This window comes from Octodon degus, unplaced genomic scaffold (assembly GCF_000260255.1).
Source record: "Octodon degus isolate 3935 unplaced genomic scaffold, OctDeg1.0 scaffold00098, whole genome shotgun sequence".
NCBI lineage: Eukaryota > Metazoa > Chordata > Mammalia > Rodentia > Octodontidae > Octodon > Octodon degus.
In genome coordinates, this window is record NW_004524674.1 from 6,780,428 (window position 1) to 6,801,676 (window position 21,249).

Here is a 21,249-nt window from a genome sequence, read left to right on the forward strand (position 1 = left end):
TTCTTCATTTATTTATTTGGTACAGGATCTCACTATGTAGCTTGAACTCACAGTGATCCTCCCATCTCAGCCTCCTCAGTGCTGGGGTGACAGGCATGCCACCACGTCCAGATTTAATGGCCAGCTCAGTGCGCCTGGGCTCTATGGCTGCTGTGGCTTCGCAGCACAGCATGAGGCACCAAGGATTGAACCTGGGCCCTTGCACTTGCCAGGCAGGTCCTTAGACCACTATTGCTCCAGCCTCAGGTCATCTTTCTTACCCAGGTTTTATAATAGTCCAAGCTTCAAGCTCTACAGCTGTGCCCATCAATATTATAGTTACCAGTCACACGAGGCTATGCAACTTTAAACTAATCATAACTAAATATATTTTAAAGTGCTCTTCCTCCATGACACTAGTATTTTGAGTGCTTCCTAGCCATATCTGGATAGTGGCTACCATCTTGACAGGGCAAGTATCAAACATAGCCATTATTGTGTAGAAAGTTCCATTGGATGGTGCTTCTCAAAGGTGTTCACTGTATGAAATTAACTGACTTCTGTCCTTTGAAAGTGGAATGACACTAGTTATGTACTACCTTTGTGAATGCTGAGAAAATGATTAAATCATTTTTTAAAGCTGAATTCATTTGGCTTGCAGATCAGCAACTCAAGGCTGAAAAGGCTGAGGAAATGGATGAATTAGCATGGATTTCAGACCCAGGACTCTTGCTTCTCAGCCCAGCCTTCTTTCCAATACACCACAGCCAATTGTTCAGATAACTGAAACCATCCAGTCAACACATGTTTGTAAGACAGATAAAAATAAAAGAGAAAAACCAGGGGTGGCCTTGAATTATTTATTCAGTTGCCCATGTGTGAGGACACAGGCTGTGGGAGGATCTGAATATGTTTTTTTAAGGGAAACCCTTGTATTCTCTTAGACCACAGATGTGAGAACAGCAGGAGGACATGAGCATGGCCGGGGGCGAGTCGTTGTCATTGATGGATGACGTGGAAAACACCAGAGGTTTTGCAGGGAAAGGGAATTTTAAAAGTAGCTAAACAGCTCTAGAAAACGTTGCATGGGATAGAAGCTAATATTTCCTGAGTGTAGAGCATGCTTTTGTGTTGGCACAGAGGTCACCTTGGTGAATTCTTCACAAAAGGCAGGTGATGGGGGCACTATTAGCACCTCTTATGGAAGAAGATTCAAAGGTTTGCAGAGGTGAGACAGCTGGCTCAAGGTCCCATCCACTGGGACTGAGGCAGCAAAGAAGGGCGGACAAATTACGTGACATCAAAGCTCGTACACTTTCTAATAACTAAACCAAGTGTAAATTCCATGCATATGGGTCAGGGATATACATAAAATGTAGCTCCAGTGCTTCAGAGAACTTAATGGACCTGTGGGCCAACTTCCTTTAGCTATGTATGATGGTCTGCATCGTTGTTAACCCTAATTAGAATTGTTTCAAAAATGTCAGTTTTAATTTAACATATGATAACTCTGTTATGAAATTTTAGACTGAACAAAATAGCTATTGTATGGGCCTCAAGTACCAACTGACTATAGGTTATTAAAAACATATTGATTGAAATGGGGGCACTATGTAGTAGAGACATATCTCATTACTCAACAATTAACCTTCCAATAGGTTTCCAACAATCAGATGGTATTTATTTAATGGACAATAACTGCTTTATGAAATACAAATTGAATACATACACAGGAAGTTTCATTTACAAAACTTCCATTTTTAAGTGGAGTGGAGGCCAGCGCTTGACCAGAAAGTCTGAGGCTTCTCAACGCCACTGAAAAAATAAATAAATCTACGGCTGCTGGAAATCTTCTCTGAAGTGTCACATGAGGTTTCCCAAACCCATCTCTGAGATCCCAGTGAGCTCGGAGGCTGGGGCAGGGAAAGGAAAGCGCTTCTACAGACAGCCTAGGAACCATATTTCCTTCCCTACTCCTGCCGCCAAAGGAAGTCTCTAGATTTAGGGACCCATGGAGAGGTAGAAAATTAGAGCATGTTTCCCATGGTACCACGCTTGAATATGTTTTTAAATTAAAATTTTAACTTACTTGATAAATTTATATATTTGTGATACACAATGTGATATTTTATTATATGCTGGCAATGTCAGACGATTGAATCAGGCAAATTAACAAATGCACCACTCCACATATTTATCATGTTTTTTTTGTGGTGAAACAATTCCAAATCTATCCTTCAGCAATTCTGAAATAATGTAGTGTTGCTTCCTGGGATCAACACTCTGTACAGCACATAAAGCGTCCCGCTCCCATCTCACTGAAAGTTTGGGCTCTTTGATCACTGTCTTCCTTTTTGCCATCCATCCTCCTCCTCCCCAACCTCTGGTAGCCATAATTCTTCTCCCTAGCCATAGTTTGACTTTTAAAAATTCCACATATAAATGAAATCAGGTGGCATTTTTCTTTCTGCAACTGCTTTTTTTCCATTAACATAATATCCTCCAGACTCACCCATGTTGTTGTAATTGAAAGGATGTCACCCTTCTTAAGGCTGAATAATATATGCACAAATATATGTATAGATGACATTTTTCATCCAGCCATCTGATGAAGGACAGTTAGGTGGCTTTCATACCTTGCTACTGTGAGAATCATGAGTGTCTTCTCTACATACTGACTTCAGGACTTTTAGGTATATCTATAGAAGTGAGGTTGCAGGACTCTAAGGCAGTTCTGTACTTGGTATCCCCAGCAACCCACATATTGTTTTTCATAATGACTGTTTTAATTAATGTCACCATCAGTGGGGTGCGCAAGGGTTCCCTTATCACGTTAATGTTTTGGCCTTTTGATAACAGCCATTCTAACCCTGTAAGACGATACCAAATTGTAGCTTTAATTTGCACTTCCCTGGTAATTAGTGATGTTGAGCTCTTTTTTTCCATGTAATTGTTGGATCGTTGTGTGTCATTTTTTGAGCGGTGTCTGTGGAAGGTTTTACTTAATATATTTTTACGCATACACAAACACACACACTTGTAAATATGAGCAATTTGCCACCTTTCTTGCAGCTGTCTTGGGAGGTGGTGTAACACCTCCTGCATAACTTTAGTTTTGAAACCATTTAATGAAAACACATGGGAGTCATAGACAAGACATTGCAAAATGTGAGCCGGAGCACAGCCCTTACCATTTTGTGTGGGCTCCTTGTGAAACCTCTAAGCACCTCTCAGCAGAAAGCTCTCCTTACCTGACACACAAGAAAGAGAATTCCTTTTTTCTACTGGATTACTGAGAATATTAAATGAGCCCCTGCACATAAAGCATTCAGCATGAAGTCCATCACAAAGAGAGCGTTTGAAAAGCCACAGAACCCCGATAGAGAAATACTGGTTTGCTGTTATCACCCCGACTTATTCCTTTTGCCATCCCGAGAAGAGTCGGGATGTGGTAATAACATTTTTTTCTTACTTAAAGCAAAGTTTCAAAATGAAAACAGGTATTGTGGTCTAGCATCATAAACTATTTCTTTTTTCCCCACAGTATTAGGGATAGCACACAGGGTTTTGCAAAGCAGGTTGGTTCTCTACCACAGAACCGAGCCCAAGAAAATTTTCAACATGTTTGACACCAAGTTGGACCTTGTCGCGGAACCTGCATGTTGATAGGAATCACAAGAACGCATTTATTCAGGTCTTCACATTCTGCCTACCATGACATCATCAGATTCATTTTTCAGGACAATAACATAGAATCTGAATCTTGCCTGAACAAAGGAAAATGACATGTCTAAGGTCATGCAAAGAACTTGTAACAGATAAGGGAAAAAACTGAGGTGTCATGTACCTAAATTTATTATTCCTTGGTATGCTAAAAAAAACTCTCCTCAGTCATCCAAATAAAAACTGGATACAAAATTTATGATTATTTATTTTTCATGCATATTCATATATATGAATGCATACAACACATATACTTTCATATGTAATGTGTACATTACACAGTGTAATATGAAGGGTGTTGCCCATCAAACAGAGCCAATTTTAGCCCCTGAGCTAAGAAACTAAACCAATGCCTCCATCCTGGATACTTTTAGCAATAGAAGTTTCCAAGTTTCTAATAATAAAGCAAATCTAAACATTTAGTCAACTAGAATATGTATCATTACTTATTTATTTCCAGGCACAATCATTCATTTATTCCCTGACCCCAAAATTACAGCATGTCATAGATACAAGTCCCTGTACGAAGGGATGTGGTTCCCATTTAGGAAGAGAAAAAACAAAATCCTCTCCAAGCCAGCTTCCCTTCCAAGTTTCCCGCTTTTTGGCAGGAGAGAGAGGGGGGATTGGCACTGCGCAGGGCACACTCACCTTTCAAAGAAGTGACCGTCAATGGGTGGGAACCACTCCAGCGTCACGGAGTCCCCTGTATGGCCCACAACCTGGGGGGCGAGTGCGACGGGCGCCGGCTTCCTGGAGGGCTGCCAGCTCTGGTACACCAGGTCCAAGTAACAGTGCATTCTGGCGACTTGATTGGGCGTGAAGGAGTCTGTACAGTCGTCATCTGCAAGCAGGCAGAGGGAGAGATAAGCACTGAGCCGCAGGGCAGGCATGCGAGGGAAGGATGATGTCTCCCGGCGGCTAGAGAGCCAGCACCCCCATCTTTCCTTGCCAACTCAGGGTGGCCTCCTCCAATGCTCAAGAGTTAATGGTCTGTGAACAAATTAGTACAGTCATCACTCCTGGAGACAGGTGAGAGGAAACAGGAGGAAGGGGAGGGTGGACAGAACTGGAAAAGTGTGCCTGAGCCTGAGGAGAGAGCAGCCAAGGGGTCATGGTGAAGGCAAGGGCAAGACAAGCTGCTTTCCAGGGGCTCTAAATGCAAGAATTCCCTCTCCTCCCCCTCCTTCACTATCTCTCATTCATTCATTCATTCATTCATTCACTTTTTTATTTACTCATTCATTCTATTATGTGTCCACTGGCTCCTTGACAATTCGTTCATTCATTCATTCATTTACATTCATTCATTTCACTCATTACTAATGCAGTGATGTTGGCTTTAAAACAAACTGTCTGAGTGCCTAACATACTCTGCTCTCTGCTGATGGTTGGGAAAGATAGAACTTAAAATGTTCCTGCTTTTGGACAGCAGTTTGTCCAGTTATGAGATCGAGGCCAGGACTGCATGGGTCAGGGCTGTTATACGGCCAATGAAGACTGTCATATCAAACCATCAAGTGGGGAGAGACAGCACATGGGGGCAAATGGGAGAGCCAGGAAGGCTTCTGAAGAAAGAGGTTTTTGATGTCAATCAGATTACATAGCTGCGACGAGGCAAGAAACTTGTGGGAGTGCAGGACAGGGAGCTATACAGCCGCGTAACTATGGCATCACAGAGGAGAGCACAAGACAGGACAGGGACAGGTAAATCCAGGCACAGGGGAGGTTCAGTGCATAGCTGAGGCTCAGGATACGAAAGTAAGCCATACCTCTCCCTCACAGTACCATCACTGGGACACATGCCTAGTATGTACAAAGTATGCAACAGGTTCAAAGCACACATATCGTGTCCCTCCCATCATGCATTATTTCAGTGTGCGTATTTTCTCCACTGTACACAGGAGGATGCCACCCTCGGAGACGCCAAGCAACTTTTCCAAGATCATGGAGCTAAACACACATCTAGAATTTAATCCTAGGCAGTCCCAGTTTCAAGGCTGTGCATGCAATAAATGTAAGAACTTCTTTCGGAGCATGAATGAAACCTTGCCTGGATAGAATCTCCCGCAGGTGGTTGATAAATCAGAACTGAGGCCGATTCTGAGTCTGAGGGAGATTGCGATACAATCTCTCAGGTGTCTTCAGATCTAATGACCTCCACTTTTGCTTTTTTATCCAGTGTGAACCGAGAGCAGTGACCCAAGACCTGGCCCCCAGGGAGGAAGCTTGCCTCCCTTTTCTCCCTCCAACAGTGTTATTCAGCGGCCCTGGGAGTGGAGTAAGGCATTGTTTTGGCTTGATTTCCAAAAGCACCCCTCCCCAGAGGTGTCTGCCTGGTCAGGGTCTCTGCAGCTGGGCTCCAAACGAAGGAGTACGTTGCTCCCCAGATCTTAAAATAAACCCACTATGGGGCATCCTACAGCATAAACTCAGTTTTTCTTATCAAACAAACAGAAAATAAGTTGGAGCAGATGCTGGGCAATTGGACATGACCTTGGAGGGAAGGGGCAGTGGTGTGAGTGAGTTTACACACAGAAGCTGCTCAGATCCTCTTAGGAACCTTTGACAGACTCCTTTGTGGTACCCTGGGGGAAGGCTTTAACACAGTGGAGAAAAAAAGAGCCCCAAGTCCCTTAAGAAGCACGGTGATGTCAGTGTGGCTAATTGGGCTGATCCTCTCAAACCAAGGTGTACCATGGAACTTGCTGACTACCCCACATTCTATGGCTCTCCATTACCTGAAGCGCAAGCATTTCAGTCTGATCATGGCCAGCTCATCAGGTGATCATTTCTTTGTTTCTATGGACTGTGTACCTCACCTCAAAAACCTTGGAAGAGTTGATAAATAGGTTACATGCAGGAGAGAGGCATAATGGCTAAAGAGAAAAGTGCTCACAGGCTCTGGTGTCAAAGGCCTAAGGGATTGTATGCCCTCAGTGCTTCAATTTGCCCCTGTGGAAGAGGGGACAAAGACAATACCCAGAGCGGTCACAGAACACTGCTAAGATAAAGAAGCATGTGTTACAAGAACAGTGTTTGTAGTAAACACCCAGCAAATGCTTATATTTGTGTGTGTGTGTGTGTGTGTGTGTGTGTACACGCGTGCACGTGTGTGTGCCTTCATTTGTGTGCTTGTTTAGGTAAAAGTCAGAAAACTGGAAGCAGAATAACTCAGCATGTAAAATATGCATATGTGCATTTACTATGAGCTAGACATACCACACTCACAAATTCAGTCATTAAATGTCCTTGAATAAATATGGGGAAAATATGTGTGCATCAGTTATTATTATGCTATCAAAGCTGACATATCTGCCTAATAATTAGAGACCAGCTATGTAATTTAAGTCACAACCACAGAATAAAACACTAATCAGTACTACCAAAATGTAAAGTAAGTGTATGATTCAGTTTTCTCATACGTAATATCGGAGACATTTAAATCAACTCTGACCTCAGACTATTTGTGAGAATTTGGTGAACTGGGGCACATAAAACATTTACCAAGATGTGTTTGGTTGAAAAGCAGCAAAGATTATTCCTCTCTGTAAACTTCTGATTTATTTTGTTTTCTTCCCTAAAGAAGTGTATTTTTTCTTTTCTTAATTTAAAAATTAGGGCCGGCCAAATAGCTCAGCGGATTAAAGCGCCTGCAAGCAGGCAGGCTCAGGGCCCGCGGGTTTGATCCCAGGGCCTGCCATGCTGGCCCTGCCCCCATGGCACACGGAAACAGCACTTCAGACTGGGCGTGGTGGCATGTGCCTGTAATCCCAACTCTTGGGAGGCTGTAAACAGGTGAATCACTACAAGTCTGATCTAGTAGTGAGACCCTGAACACCCTGTAGACACTTCCCCATCCCCTAAAAATTAAAAATTAGTCATTTCCATTTTTTCAAATTTTAAATACTGTTTGAAAATAGATAGGTAATAGAATTTTGTAGGTGACCAGAAGGACATTTGAAATTTAAAGTTAATGTCAGAAACTGTCCATTCTTAGCTGGGCATGGTGGTTCACACCTGTAATCTTAGCACTCAGGAGGCAAAGACAGGAGGATTGCTGTGAGTTCAAGGACAGCCCAAAGTACACAGTGAGATTTTGTCTCAAAGCAAGCAAGCAAACAAAGAAACAAGCCAATTGTCTGTCCTAGGCTGCTGTGCACACAGGCTCAACTGCTATCTGAATCTTGGGGGCGGTCCTGGAATGAACAATGCTAAAAGCATACTTATAACTCAGTTTTTAAGCATATTATTTGAGTTATTTGCTTCAGGTATGTTCCTTAGCATAGGGATTTCTGGGTCAAAGTGTGTGTGCATATTAAAAGGCTCCAGCACACAGGAAAATGTCATCCTAGTCTACAGGTTGAGGAAGTCTGATTTCTTTGGGTTTTCCCTCATTATTTTATTATTTTTTTTTAACAATTTGTAACCAAAACTTTAACCCCAAAGAGTCTCACAAAACATATTACAAATGACAGCATGAAAAAAGTCTTGCACAGTAACGCAAAAGTTCAGCTATGTAACGTACCCTTAAACTGGCAGGACACTGGTTCTTTGATGTCTCAGGTTTCCAAATAAAAGAACCAAACAGCTATGTACTTGTAGGCAGCATCACAGAAGGACTGTCTGTGACCCAGCAGAAGTGAACTCTTGAAATTTTCCTGATTCCATACCAGCCAGGAAACCTCTGCCCAGGATAAAGACCGGTTCCATTTTTAAAACCACGCTCACCTAGTTTCGCGTGTGGCCTTTCTCTGTACCTGGTGGCACACCTGTACACGATTATCTCAGCTATGAAACAGGTCTTGTTCAATTTTTGCCAGGTTTGTTTCTGGAACATTAGAACATCACACTTTAACTAGGCAGAGCTTAGAGGTTTATTTTCAGTCTGTGCAAGACTAAAGTTCAAAGTAAATTTAATTTTGCTTAAGGGAACATTGTAAAGTAACAATTCTTGGTATTACATGCCTCATGTGATCCATCTCAAACTAGAGAATTACACTGTTGTGTCACTGTTCCAAGACACAAAGGTGAACAGCTAAAACATCTTAAAAATGCATCAAGCTTATGAAGTCTCAAACAAAACTTGGATTTTCTGTGCATACTCCCATCAGTGAAGTTAATTCTTACACATCACTTCTCCTGCAAACTGTTCTTCTACTTTCTTTCATTTGACCTAGATTGTCTGAGAGACCTAGAGAAGGATCAGGACAGCTTGTGTTCTCTCTCTCTAGACAGTGATTTCTCTCTTCTCCTGTCTCTAGAAAGAGACCTGGTCTGGCTGTGAGAGAAACTTCTCCTTCATGGAGATCTGTGGCGAGGTGGAGGACTCACCCTACGATAATCATCTCCAGGGCGCCGGACCCAAGAAGGAGGAGGGCCACGATTTTGACTTCTCTTTTCACCATTGGATAGTTCTACTCTGACACGGCAGCCACAAAATGTTCTTCCATCTAGCTCTCAGACAGCATCTGCTGCATCTTGGGGATCCTCAAATTCAAAGAAGGCAAAGCCAGGAGGGTTTCTAGCAACCCACACACTCCGAAGTGGTCCATAATAGCTGAAAGCCCGTTCCTGCTCTGTCTTGTTGCCAAGATTCTCTACATAAACCTTACAGTCCAATGGGCAGGAATCACTATGCATCTTGAGATCCGGGGTTAGAAATGCAGAGGTTCAAAACCACACACATCCAGTGGATTTTCTCGCTCCCCTCCAACTCCAACTTAGCCCCTCTACACACACACACACACACACACACACACACACACACACACACACACACACAGTTACCCGGCGTCCAAGAAATGGCCTTGCCTTTGTTTTTGATTTTGTGTGTTTGAAGAGTCCTGGACTCTCTGAGCACCATCTTCGCATGCCCTATTTTCTTCAGGAGGGGCAGTCGGTGTCGGTGTCGCTGACCATTTGCCTGCCAAGGTCTTATCTAACAGCTTCACACAAGCTTCCCCGGTGCTGTGTTGGGCTTTCCCTGTCACCTGCCACTGCCTGCTTTCTCTAAGCACAGAGGCTATGCAGTGAGAAAGATTTGAGGCATGACGTGGAACTTTTGCTTTAGTTTTTGTATGTGACCCCAGATGAGCTACTGAAGCTACCTGAACCACTTTGCCTGCATCTAGAAAATGGACACGATAACAATAACACTTTACAACTCTCTGGTTATGTCCAGGACTTAATATATACAGTTTCTAGTATAGCAGATACATTCGAGGATTATGAGAGACCTACAAAAGCAACACAGAAGCCACTGGTTCATGCAGCTTTTTCAGTTTAAATTAGCCACAATATTCGGTCTTCAGTAGCACTAGCTCTGTTTCAAGTGCTCAGTTGAAACATATAGCTAGTGGTCACCACATCAGAAGGCACAGACATAAACAGGGGTCACCATCGCAGGAAACTCTGCTGCATGGGGCTGCTGATGACCAGGTATGAGGAAACGTACTTAGGAAGGAAAAGAAATGGGAGAAGCTGCGCCTCAGTGTCTCTGCCCTTTCTTCTTGGAGGAGGGAACCCCATGCATCACTTTCCTCAGCCCTGAGAACCCAACGCCATCCTGCATTTTGAATTTCCTCCAGCTGCTGTCGTCACCTCATCTATCAGAGATCCTAAGGAAAACAAACATTTCAAAGCTCGTAGTCGCCTCGAAGATGCTTTTGTGGGTGTAAGTTTGTTATCGTAGCTCAGTGAATTAGTTCTGCTGTTAATGGGTCACTGAGCTGAGGGGTTCCTTTAGAAAAACACCAGTAAATCAATCACCCTTTAATCTGTGCAAAACGGAAAGAGAGAGAGAGAGAGAGAGAGAGAGAGAGAGAGAGAGAGAGAGAGAGATTTAGTTTATGGGGGTCTGGTAGCTAGTGGCAGCTTGTAGGCCCCTAAGAGGCAGGCAAACTTCCAAACTCCTGTTATTGTTTATTTTCCATGTGTGCTGAGCTGGCCAGGGAAAGGTGCTACAGAGATGGAACGTAAGCACGGCTGTGTGAGGGGACAGGGCACCGGATGTGAAGTGTCTGTGGGGTTGCCAGTGGGAACACAGTAGGAATCTGCTTTTGAGGAAATACTAAGAAACCTAGTCTTTTTGAGAGACTCCTTATGGTACCAGCAGTGAGGCCCTGACTTTTCAGGAGATGGCAGATCTAGCCTGTACTTCTCTTACACTGGAGAGGCACCCAGATGTCTTCCGCCCAAATAGGAAAGCAGGATGAAACAGTGGTACCATCAAATCCTCTGGGCTTCAGCAGACAGATCGCTTCAAGCATGATTATGGTTGGAAGGGGGCCTCCAGGTCCTAGCTGTGCAGAAGACCATGTGGGAAAGCCACCCAGGTGTCTCAATTTTCCCACATGTGACCTATGGCAAATGACTACTCTGGTCTTCAATATTGTTTGTGAAATGGGGACAACTCCTATCCCATAGACTTGTGATAAGAATGAAATCATTTGCACAACACAAAAAAACTTTTCTGAATAATAAATTATTATATGGATGGAAATATTGTTAAGAATCAATTTCGTACATACGTATTATAAGCATTTACATATTTTCCTCCTTCATTTACTCCTCCCCTCTTTCCTTCCTCTTTTCTTCCTTACAACCTATCAAACATTTATTAAGACCCTGTGTTAGGTCTGAGAACAGTAATTATATTAGATACAATCTCTCCTTTCACAGAATTTTCTTGTGCTGGTGGAGAAAGACATGGATTCAAGCTGACGGTATGAGCCGTCGTGTGGATTTGACAAGGACACTTGACTGAAGGAACCAGTGGTGAAAGTTGGGAACTTCCCTGAGGAAGGACTGTCTTGTTCTTACTTGCCAAGGGTGCTAAGAGGGTTCAAGTGGCCTTCATGTACCCGGTACTAAGAGAAGAACAAGGCATCCTAGAGTCCTTAACGCTGAGTCCCTAGCACTGTCACTGACAGTCTATAAGTGAGCTAGGGTAAAAGACACTAGAAAAAGTACATCCTAATCTCATGTATTAATCTTGTGTTTGTAGAACTAAAGACATCTTATCTTTTCCTTTGTAAAAAAAAAGAAAAGAAAAAAAAACAGTAAAAATGGGTGTGAGCGTTTTATGTTTCTATAAGGGAAACCTGGATTAAATAGAAAAGGTTCAACAATCCAACAGCTTAGAAAAATACAGCTGCAAAACTCACAAGGATCTTTGAGATCGAATTCAAAGATTTTATTTTCTTGAGAAAAGGGAGACCCAAAGAAAGGATGACCCACAGGCATCAAGTGTCACTGGGCTCCTACTTCCATTTCCTGCCTTTAGGCTCCAGCTCTCTGCCTCAAGTAACTCTGAGGAGCTCTGCGAGGCAGCATCTTCCCTGTAGCCCTCTGATGCTCTTGGAAGGGACTTTGTTCTATTTCTTGAGGGTAGGAACTGTCTTAGATTTCACATAGGTAAGCATCTTTTCAAGGTCACCCCAAGTTGGGACTGAAGCCCATGTCTGACTCCAGTGCTATATAGAATTGGACAGCGCCAGCCACAGCACAGGGCCCTACCTGCATAGCTCATGAAGTTGTTGTAAGGAGTGTTGAAGAAGCTATGAAAGCCACAGGTGTCATTCCCTGGTCCTGGATCGCCACACAACTTGTGTTTGGGGGCGGGGTTGGTGTCATTGCAGAGATCTCCAGTCTCAAAGGAGGGCTCGGTCTCCATGCAGGGGTCACTGCAGGACTGGATTTCTGAGATACCTCGGAAGATGTGGTAGAGACCCAGACTGTGCCCAATCTCATGGATCATGGTGTGGGTGTGCCCAGGGATGCCATAGAAGGACGGGTTCAAGACAATCCCACCTGCAAAGGGAAAAACAATGAGTTAGCCCAGCTGGGCTCTCTGCTTGCTGATGCAAACATAAAGGATAAAAGGATGATGACCGAAACAACAACTGGCTTTTCTAGTGTGCACTTCATGGCTCCAAGTATTGCTACCACCTGTGATGTGCATCCTTGGCTCTTACAGCAGGAAGAGAGGAGTCTCTAAGTCATTTCGTACAATCAGTTTGACTGTTCAGATGAAACTCATATGCCTGAAGAGGAGCAGGAACTTACCTATGGAACTGCAAAGTATTTAAAAAGAGGCATGATTAGTTCAAGGATTCTGATTTCCAGGTTGATGAACCTTTTTGCTGTGAATATTTTCTTAGAAAGTAAGGCATCCCGTGGTTTTGTGAACATCCTACATGCACTTACCCCAGGGAAAGCCTCACTTGGGCTCGGAAACCTCGGCTCCCTTCTTGTTCTGCCCTCACTAACTCCGTGACATTGCACAAGCTAATTAGCACCTCAGAATCCCATTGTTTCCTGTCTGATGTCCTCAAAGTGAGAACATCCATGAAGAACAGCACCAAGCTGTGCTCACCACTGTAATAGTGCTCACCTAAGCCAGTGCTCAAGGGCTGCCCCGAGCATTTCATGAATATAATCCCAGTTAGTCACCTCACAACTCAACCAGAGAAATATGGATTCAAGGAAACAGAGATTCACAGAGAATGAAGTCTCTGACCTATAATCAAAAGTAACAGTGGAGCTGAAATCTGAACTCCAGATTCCTGAGTGCTAAAGCCAGCACTCTTGATCAGTGTTCTGTTGCTCATGCCTACCATGGGAATGGAATATAGTATATCTCATTAGATGTGTATTGAGTATTTGTTCTAAAGACCATTTGGAGATAAGCAACAAAACCAGCATGTGACCTACATGAGCTGTGCAACTTCATACCAGCTCACAAAAGCAAGCAGTGTGAAGAGGACCCAGGGACTGGTAGCAATACAGACCCTCAAGCTCTATTCCGGATACACAGCATCACAGCCTACGTGTAACTGGAGTCCCAAGTGACTTGTCTGACTGCTCTAGTGGAGAAGAAGTGGTCTACACAGAATATTCCAGAAGGTGGAGCACTGTTCAGCTTGAGGAGGAGGAGGTGGAGCAGAACACGGCAGAAGCAATCAGTGGTTTGGGTTCCACATTTATTTCAGGCATAGGAAAGGTGAATACAGGCAGGTATGGAGGAGTTTGGATTTTTAAAATACAAACATGTTTAAGGGAAGATTGACATTTAGACTAGAGAATATGCCAAGTGGAAACTTTAGCCACAGAGAGGCATCTTATGAAAGAATGGTGAGGATGCAGGACCTTGTTGATTTGGACTTGAAAGCCCAAAACAAGCAGGGAGGAACTGGTCTTGGACTGAACAACTGGCGTAGCACGTTTGCTCACTTGTGGAGCTCAGAGTCTGTTAATTCTGAATTGCTAAGAGACTTCTAACACCTTCTGGAAGGTTGTGTGGCTAAGCGTGTGCATGTGCAGGAGGGAGTTAAAAGGGAGCAGACAGAGGCGAGGAGGAAGAGAAATGGCGACAGAAAATCTTAATTATTTCCGATCAATCATAATATGAAACATAATCCCCTTCTCACCCAAAGCTTTTTCCAAGGATCATGGCATAACAGCAGGAAAAGAGGGCAGAAAAATATGGTTCTCATAGAGTGAATCTGATTAGGGCTACTGCTCAGGAACACCTTAGGACCAGCATCCTTCAGGATGGGCAGTGGCTGGAGACAGGGTGATGTGTACTGCAATGTTTGCTCTGCTCCATCAAGGTGCTGTGATCAGAAAGTCAATGTAGCTCTTGTGAGCCCTAAACAACTAAGCAGCTGCCATGCTGTTCATGGTTCTCCGCTCCTCCATGAACCTTGCATATTGAGGTCACAGGAGGACAGGGCCACTCTGGGGGTGGTGAGAAGACAGCAGACTTAATGTCCAGGCTGGCTCTGTTTGTTCTTCTTCAACAACCTTTCCCACAGAACGACAGCACTGCGCCCAAATCCTGTTTCATTGCTTCTCTTTAAAGGTGAAATAGCTTGAGCCTGACATCATCCTGAAATACTATAACATGCTATGGATTTATAGCCTCCCCTATTCCTGGCTCTTAGCCAGTCTCCAACATTCATGGAATTATCTGGGCTATTTTTCTCTAACTTTAGAAGTCTGCTGTTCAATGCTTTTCAGACGCTGACCATGGACTTTCCGGTTTCTTTTCCAATAGCACAGAATTTCAGAGCTGAGAAAGGTCTTTGAATGTCATCCATTCTAACCTCCCTATTTAAAATCTTAGGAAACTGCGACCATAGGAAAGAAAGGGATTTAACAAAGCCCATACTGCTAAGTCATAGCTAAGAGCAATTGTATGTTTTTGCTTTACTGTATGATGATCCCCAACACCGCAGTAGGCATATGATATAAGTTGACACTTTTAACTTTGCCTGCATTGTACATTTTCTTCTGCCTAGTCTCTGCCTGTATGTGTCTGCCAGCATTCTACCCATCATCTATCTAAGGGTTTCTCAATCTGAGTATTATTGACATTTTAAAACTGTGTAATTCTTTGTCGTGGATATTGTAGGACATTTAGTTGCAATACTAGCTCCTACCCAGTAGATGACAGTTGTATGAACCCATTATAACTTCCATAAACGTCTCTAGACATTGCCAAATGTCTCCTTGGAGAAAAAAAATCCCTCGGTAACAACTAGATATTTACCTTTTCATTTTTCTCTACTTACAACACACACACACACACACACACACACACACACACACACATTTCATTTGAGAAGACTGGAAGGAGTTAAGTCTGTGGTTAGAATCAGTAGAACTTTTCATTTGAAGTTGAGGAATCTCATTTCCAAGATACAGATTTAGAACAGCTCCTGGATGATGGTTGTGGGGCAGGAGGCAGCAGAGGGATCTGAGTACTCATCCAGCACCTTCACTCTAAGGAACCCTGACTTTCTCAGATAAAGATATCCTCAGTATTCATTGTTGTGAATGTGAGTATTCTACCAAAGGAAACATGGTTAATTAAATCACTTGCAGTGCCCTTCCTTTGTGGAATATTATATGACTATTCAAACTCCCATCTTTATAGAGGTACAAATAATCCAGAGGGTACTTGTCTTCTGTGACTTTCAGTTGAGAAAGTTGTGCAGGGAATAGTTTTAAGATATCTGAAATGCAGACAAATGCAGATAGCAAAATAGCAATTGAAAAAGAACATATAATTGCATCTATTCTATAACTTCCAATGTGCACAAATAAAATAGGCATATGTATAGTTTTGGACTGAAGTGTGGAAAACAGAAAATGATGGGACTGGTATGTTTACTTACAGTGCCTGAGTCAGAAATTATTGCCATTTTAGACTGTTGGTGACTGGTTTACATAATAAACATATGCCTTGTGTGTAGGTATGCATAATTAATCCTGATGGTGTTGGCGGATAAATTATGGGGGAACAATGAGTTCTTACAGACCCATCCTTTTCTTATGCCTTCATGGTATCTCTAAGGCCAGGCCAAGGTTTTCTGTGCCAGTGTAGTGTGGTCACTGACTGAGATATTTGTAGAAACACTGAAGTAGAATATATAAAGAGAAAGCAACTGATGTACAAAGTCAGGAACTTGAAGTTTAGTGGTGGCTCTGTCACTGTCTTGGGTATGACCATGAAAAAGTCCTCCTGTCTCTCTGGGTTTGAGTTTCTCCACTAGCAAAACATGGATAATGCTGTTGTGCTACTTCCTCAGAGCATGTGTTGGTGGTGAAAATGGGATAAGCTACGCTAACAAGTTCTGTAAAATAAGTAAATAAGTGGGCTTTTCATCATTCCCATTACCATTTGCACCTCTGGACCCTGGAGATGGTCCTCCTCACTATTAAGTTTGTTGCTGTCTTACTGGACATCTTGCCTGAGTAAATTTTTAAATCTCACCTAAGTGCATCAGGGCTTCCTTGTCCCATGGCCAGGTGGCCACTCCTGCCAGCTCTTCTTCTGAGGAGTTTGCAAAGAATATATTGAGGTGTGTCGATCCATCCAGTCTGAGAATGTTCTTAAGCTCATTAACATCCAAGTAGGCCCTGCAATAGAAAAAAAAATAGCCTTGGCTGTTATCACCTTCCATAAAAAGGTACTCTGCAAATTACAGGTACTCCCTGAATAATTAAGAGCTATTATGTGCCAGACACTGCATGAAACTCTTTATAAACATCGCTTCAATGAATATCTACAATAACATTATAAGATGATCCCACTTTACAGTTAAGAAAAATAAATAAATCCTTGTGATCTTAAGAGACTTGCAAACATTGCTTGGCTTAAAAATATCAGGGTGCATTTTTGAAACTAGATTTATCCATAGTCAACATTTCTACCATTAAAGACTGCTATATTGAATGAGAACAAGCTACAGAAAAGTACAGATTGAGATCATAAACTGGATGAGACAATGTGTACTCTAGTCTTGGCGTGGAGGTGCACTATTGAAGGCATGCTCCACACATCTACATTCACCTTGAAGGTGGCAACGGTATTCTGTTTCCAAGATGAGCAGCACTGATGCCAATGCTTTCAACAGGTTACCCAAAGTTGCAGAAATGGGGTTCAAGATTAGTAGTACTAGCTAGCCTGAACACCCCTTTTCTTTTCATTGAGGCATCCTGCCACCACTCACAGATGATTTCTTGCTCAGTGAAGCTCCATTTCCTTATGTGTAAAATGGACCAGAAGCTGATACTGTATTTGGAGGTTGGAGTTATGATAGACTGACATGTCTCCTATAAGTATTAATCTCACGTGCCATAAATATGCTTGGAGGTACTTTGATTGGCACATAAAAGGGAAGGGGGATATAGGTCTTTCATAAGAATAGAAACACTTTGTTTGATGGGTTGCTGATTCACTGGACCGGCCAAAGGCACATTTCTATCTTCTAAATAGAGAGATACTTCTAACTGCCAAGTGTTTCTTTCGCATCTCCCCACCCCTGCATTTTTCTGCTATCACACATCAGGAGTCCATGTGAATATCTGACGATGACTTTTGATTAAGGTTGGCAATGAATCCATGAATTAAAGAATTAGGGCTGGAGAGATAGCTCAGTGGACTAAGCCCCTGCTTAGGCAAGTGCAGGGACCGGAGTTCCATTCCCAGTGCCACATGCCACTTTGGCCTTACTCCCAGGCATGTGAGCCAGCCACCGAGGCCAGACATGGTGGTAAAAGCCTGTAATCCAAGGGCTGGGGAGGCTGAAAACAGGAGGATCACTGCGAATATGAACTGCATAGTGAGATCCTGTACCAAATACATGGAATAAATAAATAAATGAAATTAAAAAAAATAAATTCCTACATGCATAAGAAAGCAAGCAGCCTAGGGAGCAGATAGATCAGTGAGTGATGATATCTTGTCGTTTTTCAGGGCCCATGTGTTCCATCATTACACGGATTGTTTCTTTTAGTCATTTGAATGGCCAGGATGTAGGTGGCATCGTTCTCCATTTCCCAAGGCTCAGAGGGCCATCACAGTCTGCTAAGGACATGCAGCTACTTGGTGGCATCTTCCTTTTTCATAACTGTCTCTTCCTGGCATTCCCACAGAGCCTGCATTAATGATGGGTCCCCTCTCTTTCCCTCTTAAGAGTACTAGAAGAGCCTGTGGAATAACAAAGTTCAGCTTCCCATGATGACCTGCAAGACCCTCCCTCCCTTAGCCTCAGCTTTTTATGTTACTTCTCTGGAACTGCCTCCGTCTCTCAGAGTCCTGGGATTACGTTCTTTCTGTGGATGCTTGGAAGCAAGGAAGCTACTTTAGTTTGCTCTGGATACCCAGCCCTCAGTTTAGTGCTTGAGACCTAATGAGCATCCAATGGTGTTGATGAAATTAAATTGAAATTAGGAAAAGTAAGAGCTGAACTATTTAATCATCAATCTTAACCCGCAGTTTCTGATTTTGAGGCTTTGGTTTCTTTGCCAGCACATTAAGATGGGTAACTGCTATCTGTTCTATATAGAACACTTCTGTGGGTTTGAAACCTATTCAGACAGGATATGCAGCCGTGCATAGTGGCACATTCCTATAATTCCAGCACTCCAAAGGTGAGGCAGGAGGATTACTATAAATTACTTTGAGGCCAAGCTGAGAAAAATAAATGAGTTCAAGGCCAGCCTGGATTACACAGTGAGACACTGTCTCAAAACAAACAACAAATAGGATGTGGATGATGCCTGAGGTATTCTTTTGACTACTCATGTTAGAGATAGTCCATGCTCATGAAACCAAACACTTGTATGGCCATAATTCTTCAGGTTTATCAGAAAAAAAAAAAAGTTAATAGGGTTGAAAATAAAGGTGTGGTTGGCATTGGCTAACTCCAGTGATAGCCATACCAGATTAACTTTGATCAGAAATCCTTCTGCTGAGTCCTCCCCACCAATTACCCACAGTTAGCTTCTTAGACTGGAGCCCTCAGAAGGAATTCTCACGAGTGTGCTCTGTCATCAGAGGAGGAAAACACCGAGGAAGCCCCTGCCATTTATGAAGTGCTTGCTGCATGCTAGTCTCTGTCATCAGTGCATCTGACCTAAAATACAGTGTACATTTAAATGCTTGTAATCATCATAGCTTAAAAGGACACATTGCTATTAATCCACCTTAAACAATCCCCCTTGATTCAAACACATCTCATCCTTCTCGATGAGGGGATAGGTAAGTTCAAAGAGAGAGGGTGAAGCATGAATGGGATTAACGACGTGTCTTTTACTGTGATAAATAAACAAAAAAACCTTCATACTTCACTGTATTTTATGATCACATTTTGTGTACATATTATCTCTCTCTACCATTTGACATGTCTCATCTTTGGTGCAGAAATGACTTGTTCGCAAGCTAGAGGGCCATGACTGAATCCAGCATTTCACACTTGATGTGTGGCCCACCCTGCCTAAGAGACTTAAGTTCCTGTGCTCTAGTGTTTTTCTTTTTTCTGGAGAGAAGAGAGGTGATGAGAGTACTTAACCCACTGAGTTGTTCAGGGCATCAAGGAAGCTAATAAGTGAGGTGTAAGGAGCTTAGGATAGAGCCGGGCCATCCGTACCAATGTAGGTGTTCTTATCATCTACCACCATCTTGCAAATTAAGAAACAGGGGTTCCAAGCACACAGAGTGACAAGGCCAAGGGTGCATCCAGACGTCCTTAACTCCATCCTCCACCTCACTTCCGAGCTCACTCGGGCCCTTGGTGGAAAGGGAAATAATGTGTGGGCGGAGAATGAGAACACAAAGCAGCCAAGATTTTCTTGGATCGGCCTTTGGCACATTTTTCCCCCTAATTGATTTGTCCACTTCCATTGAGTGTTCTCTCAGCAAAGAACACAAATGTTATTAGAGCAAGCCACCTCTACCACATTGCTCTGGGATGAGAAGGTTTCAGATTGAAGGGCCCAGGGTGGGGCAAGGCAGGGACAACATTTTAATTGGTTGTTTATTCAGTGATAATTGCAGTGCCAATCTTTTCAAGGGACGGTATTCACCTTAGCCCAAAGCAGAACTGTGGGGTGTTGGAGACTCTCCCTGGCTTGCACAGGGGGTTTCCTCATACTCTGGGAAGTTTCCATTTCCCAAAGGGAAGGAATGAATGGCCGGCAGTCAGGACCCTGGCCCCACTGGCCTCTCTCCTCCTCGTCTCTCTTGGGGACCCACCCGAAAGAGAAAAGCCCTCTGTGGCTGAAAGCTTTCCCTCCACTGGCTGAGGGCCTCCTACTGATTTGGGTACCTCTCAAATGCATCAGAGGGAGGGGAGACTTTTGGAACACAATTAGGCATTTATTTCTTTTCCTTTATTCCTTGAAGATGGCTTTTCCCCTTTTGCCAACTGGAGGAGAAAACCCAAGAGGTCAATAGTGGAAGAAACAATCAAATCAGCAATATTGATGAGGAAGAAAAGAAATGATTTGCGTAGGTCTCCTTTATTTTTCATTCTGTAACTGTAGCTAGGCTGGACCCATGTCCGCATTGAAAGTTGCTAACACTTACTGTCAAACATCCTTACTTACACTGCTGGCAAATCCACCTGCATTTGAAACACTGCGCTTTTGGTATTTCATGTTCCAGTGTTAGTGAGAGAGGCTCAGACAGCCCCATAACCTCAGGTGAGTTTGTTTTAAGGCCCCGAGTCTGCTAGTTCATGGGGAGGTCAGCAGGATTGAATGAGACAGCTCAGTCCAGAGAAACACATATCAGGGGAGTGTCAGGTCTTGTCCACATCCTCACTTCCTACTTCCTGCTCTTGGGATAGAGCTGAACCTGGTAGTCCCCTGCCGTATGGCTCTCCCTATCTTGGCTTTTAAAGTTTCCTTCCCCTCTTCCTTAGCATCCAACCTTCTTCTTCTTCCTGAAACTTAGCCACTCTGGTTCTCATGATTTCCTTATCCCAAGAACCCTTCTCCACCACCCCATTCCATAACTATGAATTTTACTCTTCTGTCTCACAATCTCTTTTCTTGAATTTCAACCATTTTAAAGCTTCCCCAGTTGTTCCAGGACTACTGGTGAATGCCCCTAACTCCAGCACTCAGATGGCAAAGGTGAGATGACCCCCTTCACCTTTACTTCTTCTTCTTCTTCTTCTTCTTCTTCTTCTTCTTCTTCTTCTTCTTCTTCTTCTTCTTCTTCTCCTTCTCCTTCTCCTTCTCCTTCTC

The 21,249-nt window shown here is 43.2% G+C and overlaps 1 protein-coding gene and 1 pseudogene across 1 annotated transcript in view; both read right to left on the reverse strand.

The window, feature by feature from the left end:
- LOC101575080 (pappalysin-1-like) overlaps nucleotides 1-21,249 on the reverse strand; it is an 83,575-nt gene that overhangs the window by 10,940 nt on the left and 51,386 nt on the right. The window contains 3 exon segments of the mRNA XM_023723426.1: nucleotides 4,354-4,546; nucleotides 12,223-12,516; nucleotides 16,487-16,632. Of these exon segments, the coding sequence (XP_023579194.1) occupies nucleotides 4,354-4,546; nucleotides 12,223-12,516; nucleotides 16,487-16,632 (633 nt within the window).
- LOC101571647 lies at nucleotides 8,860-9,345 on the reverse strand (annotated as a pseudogene).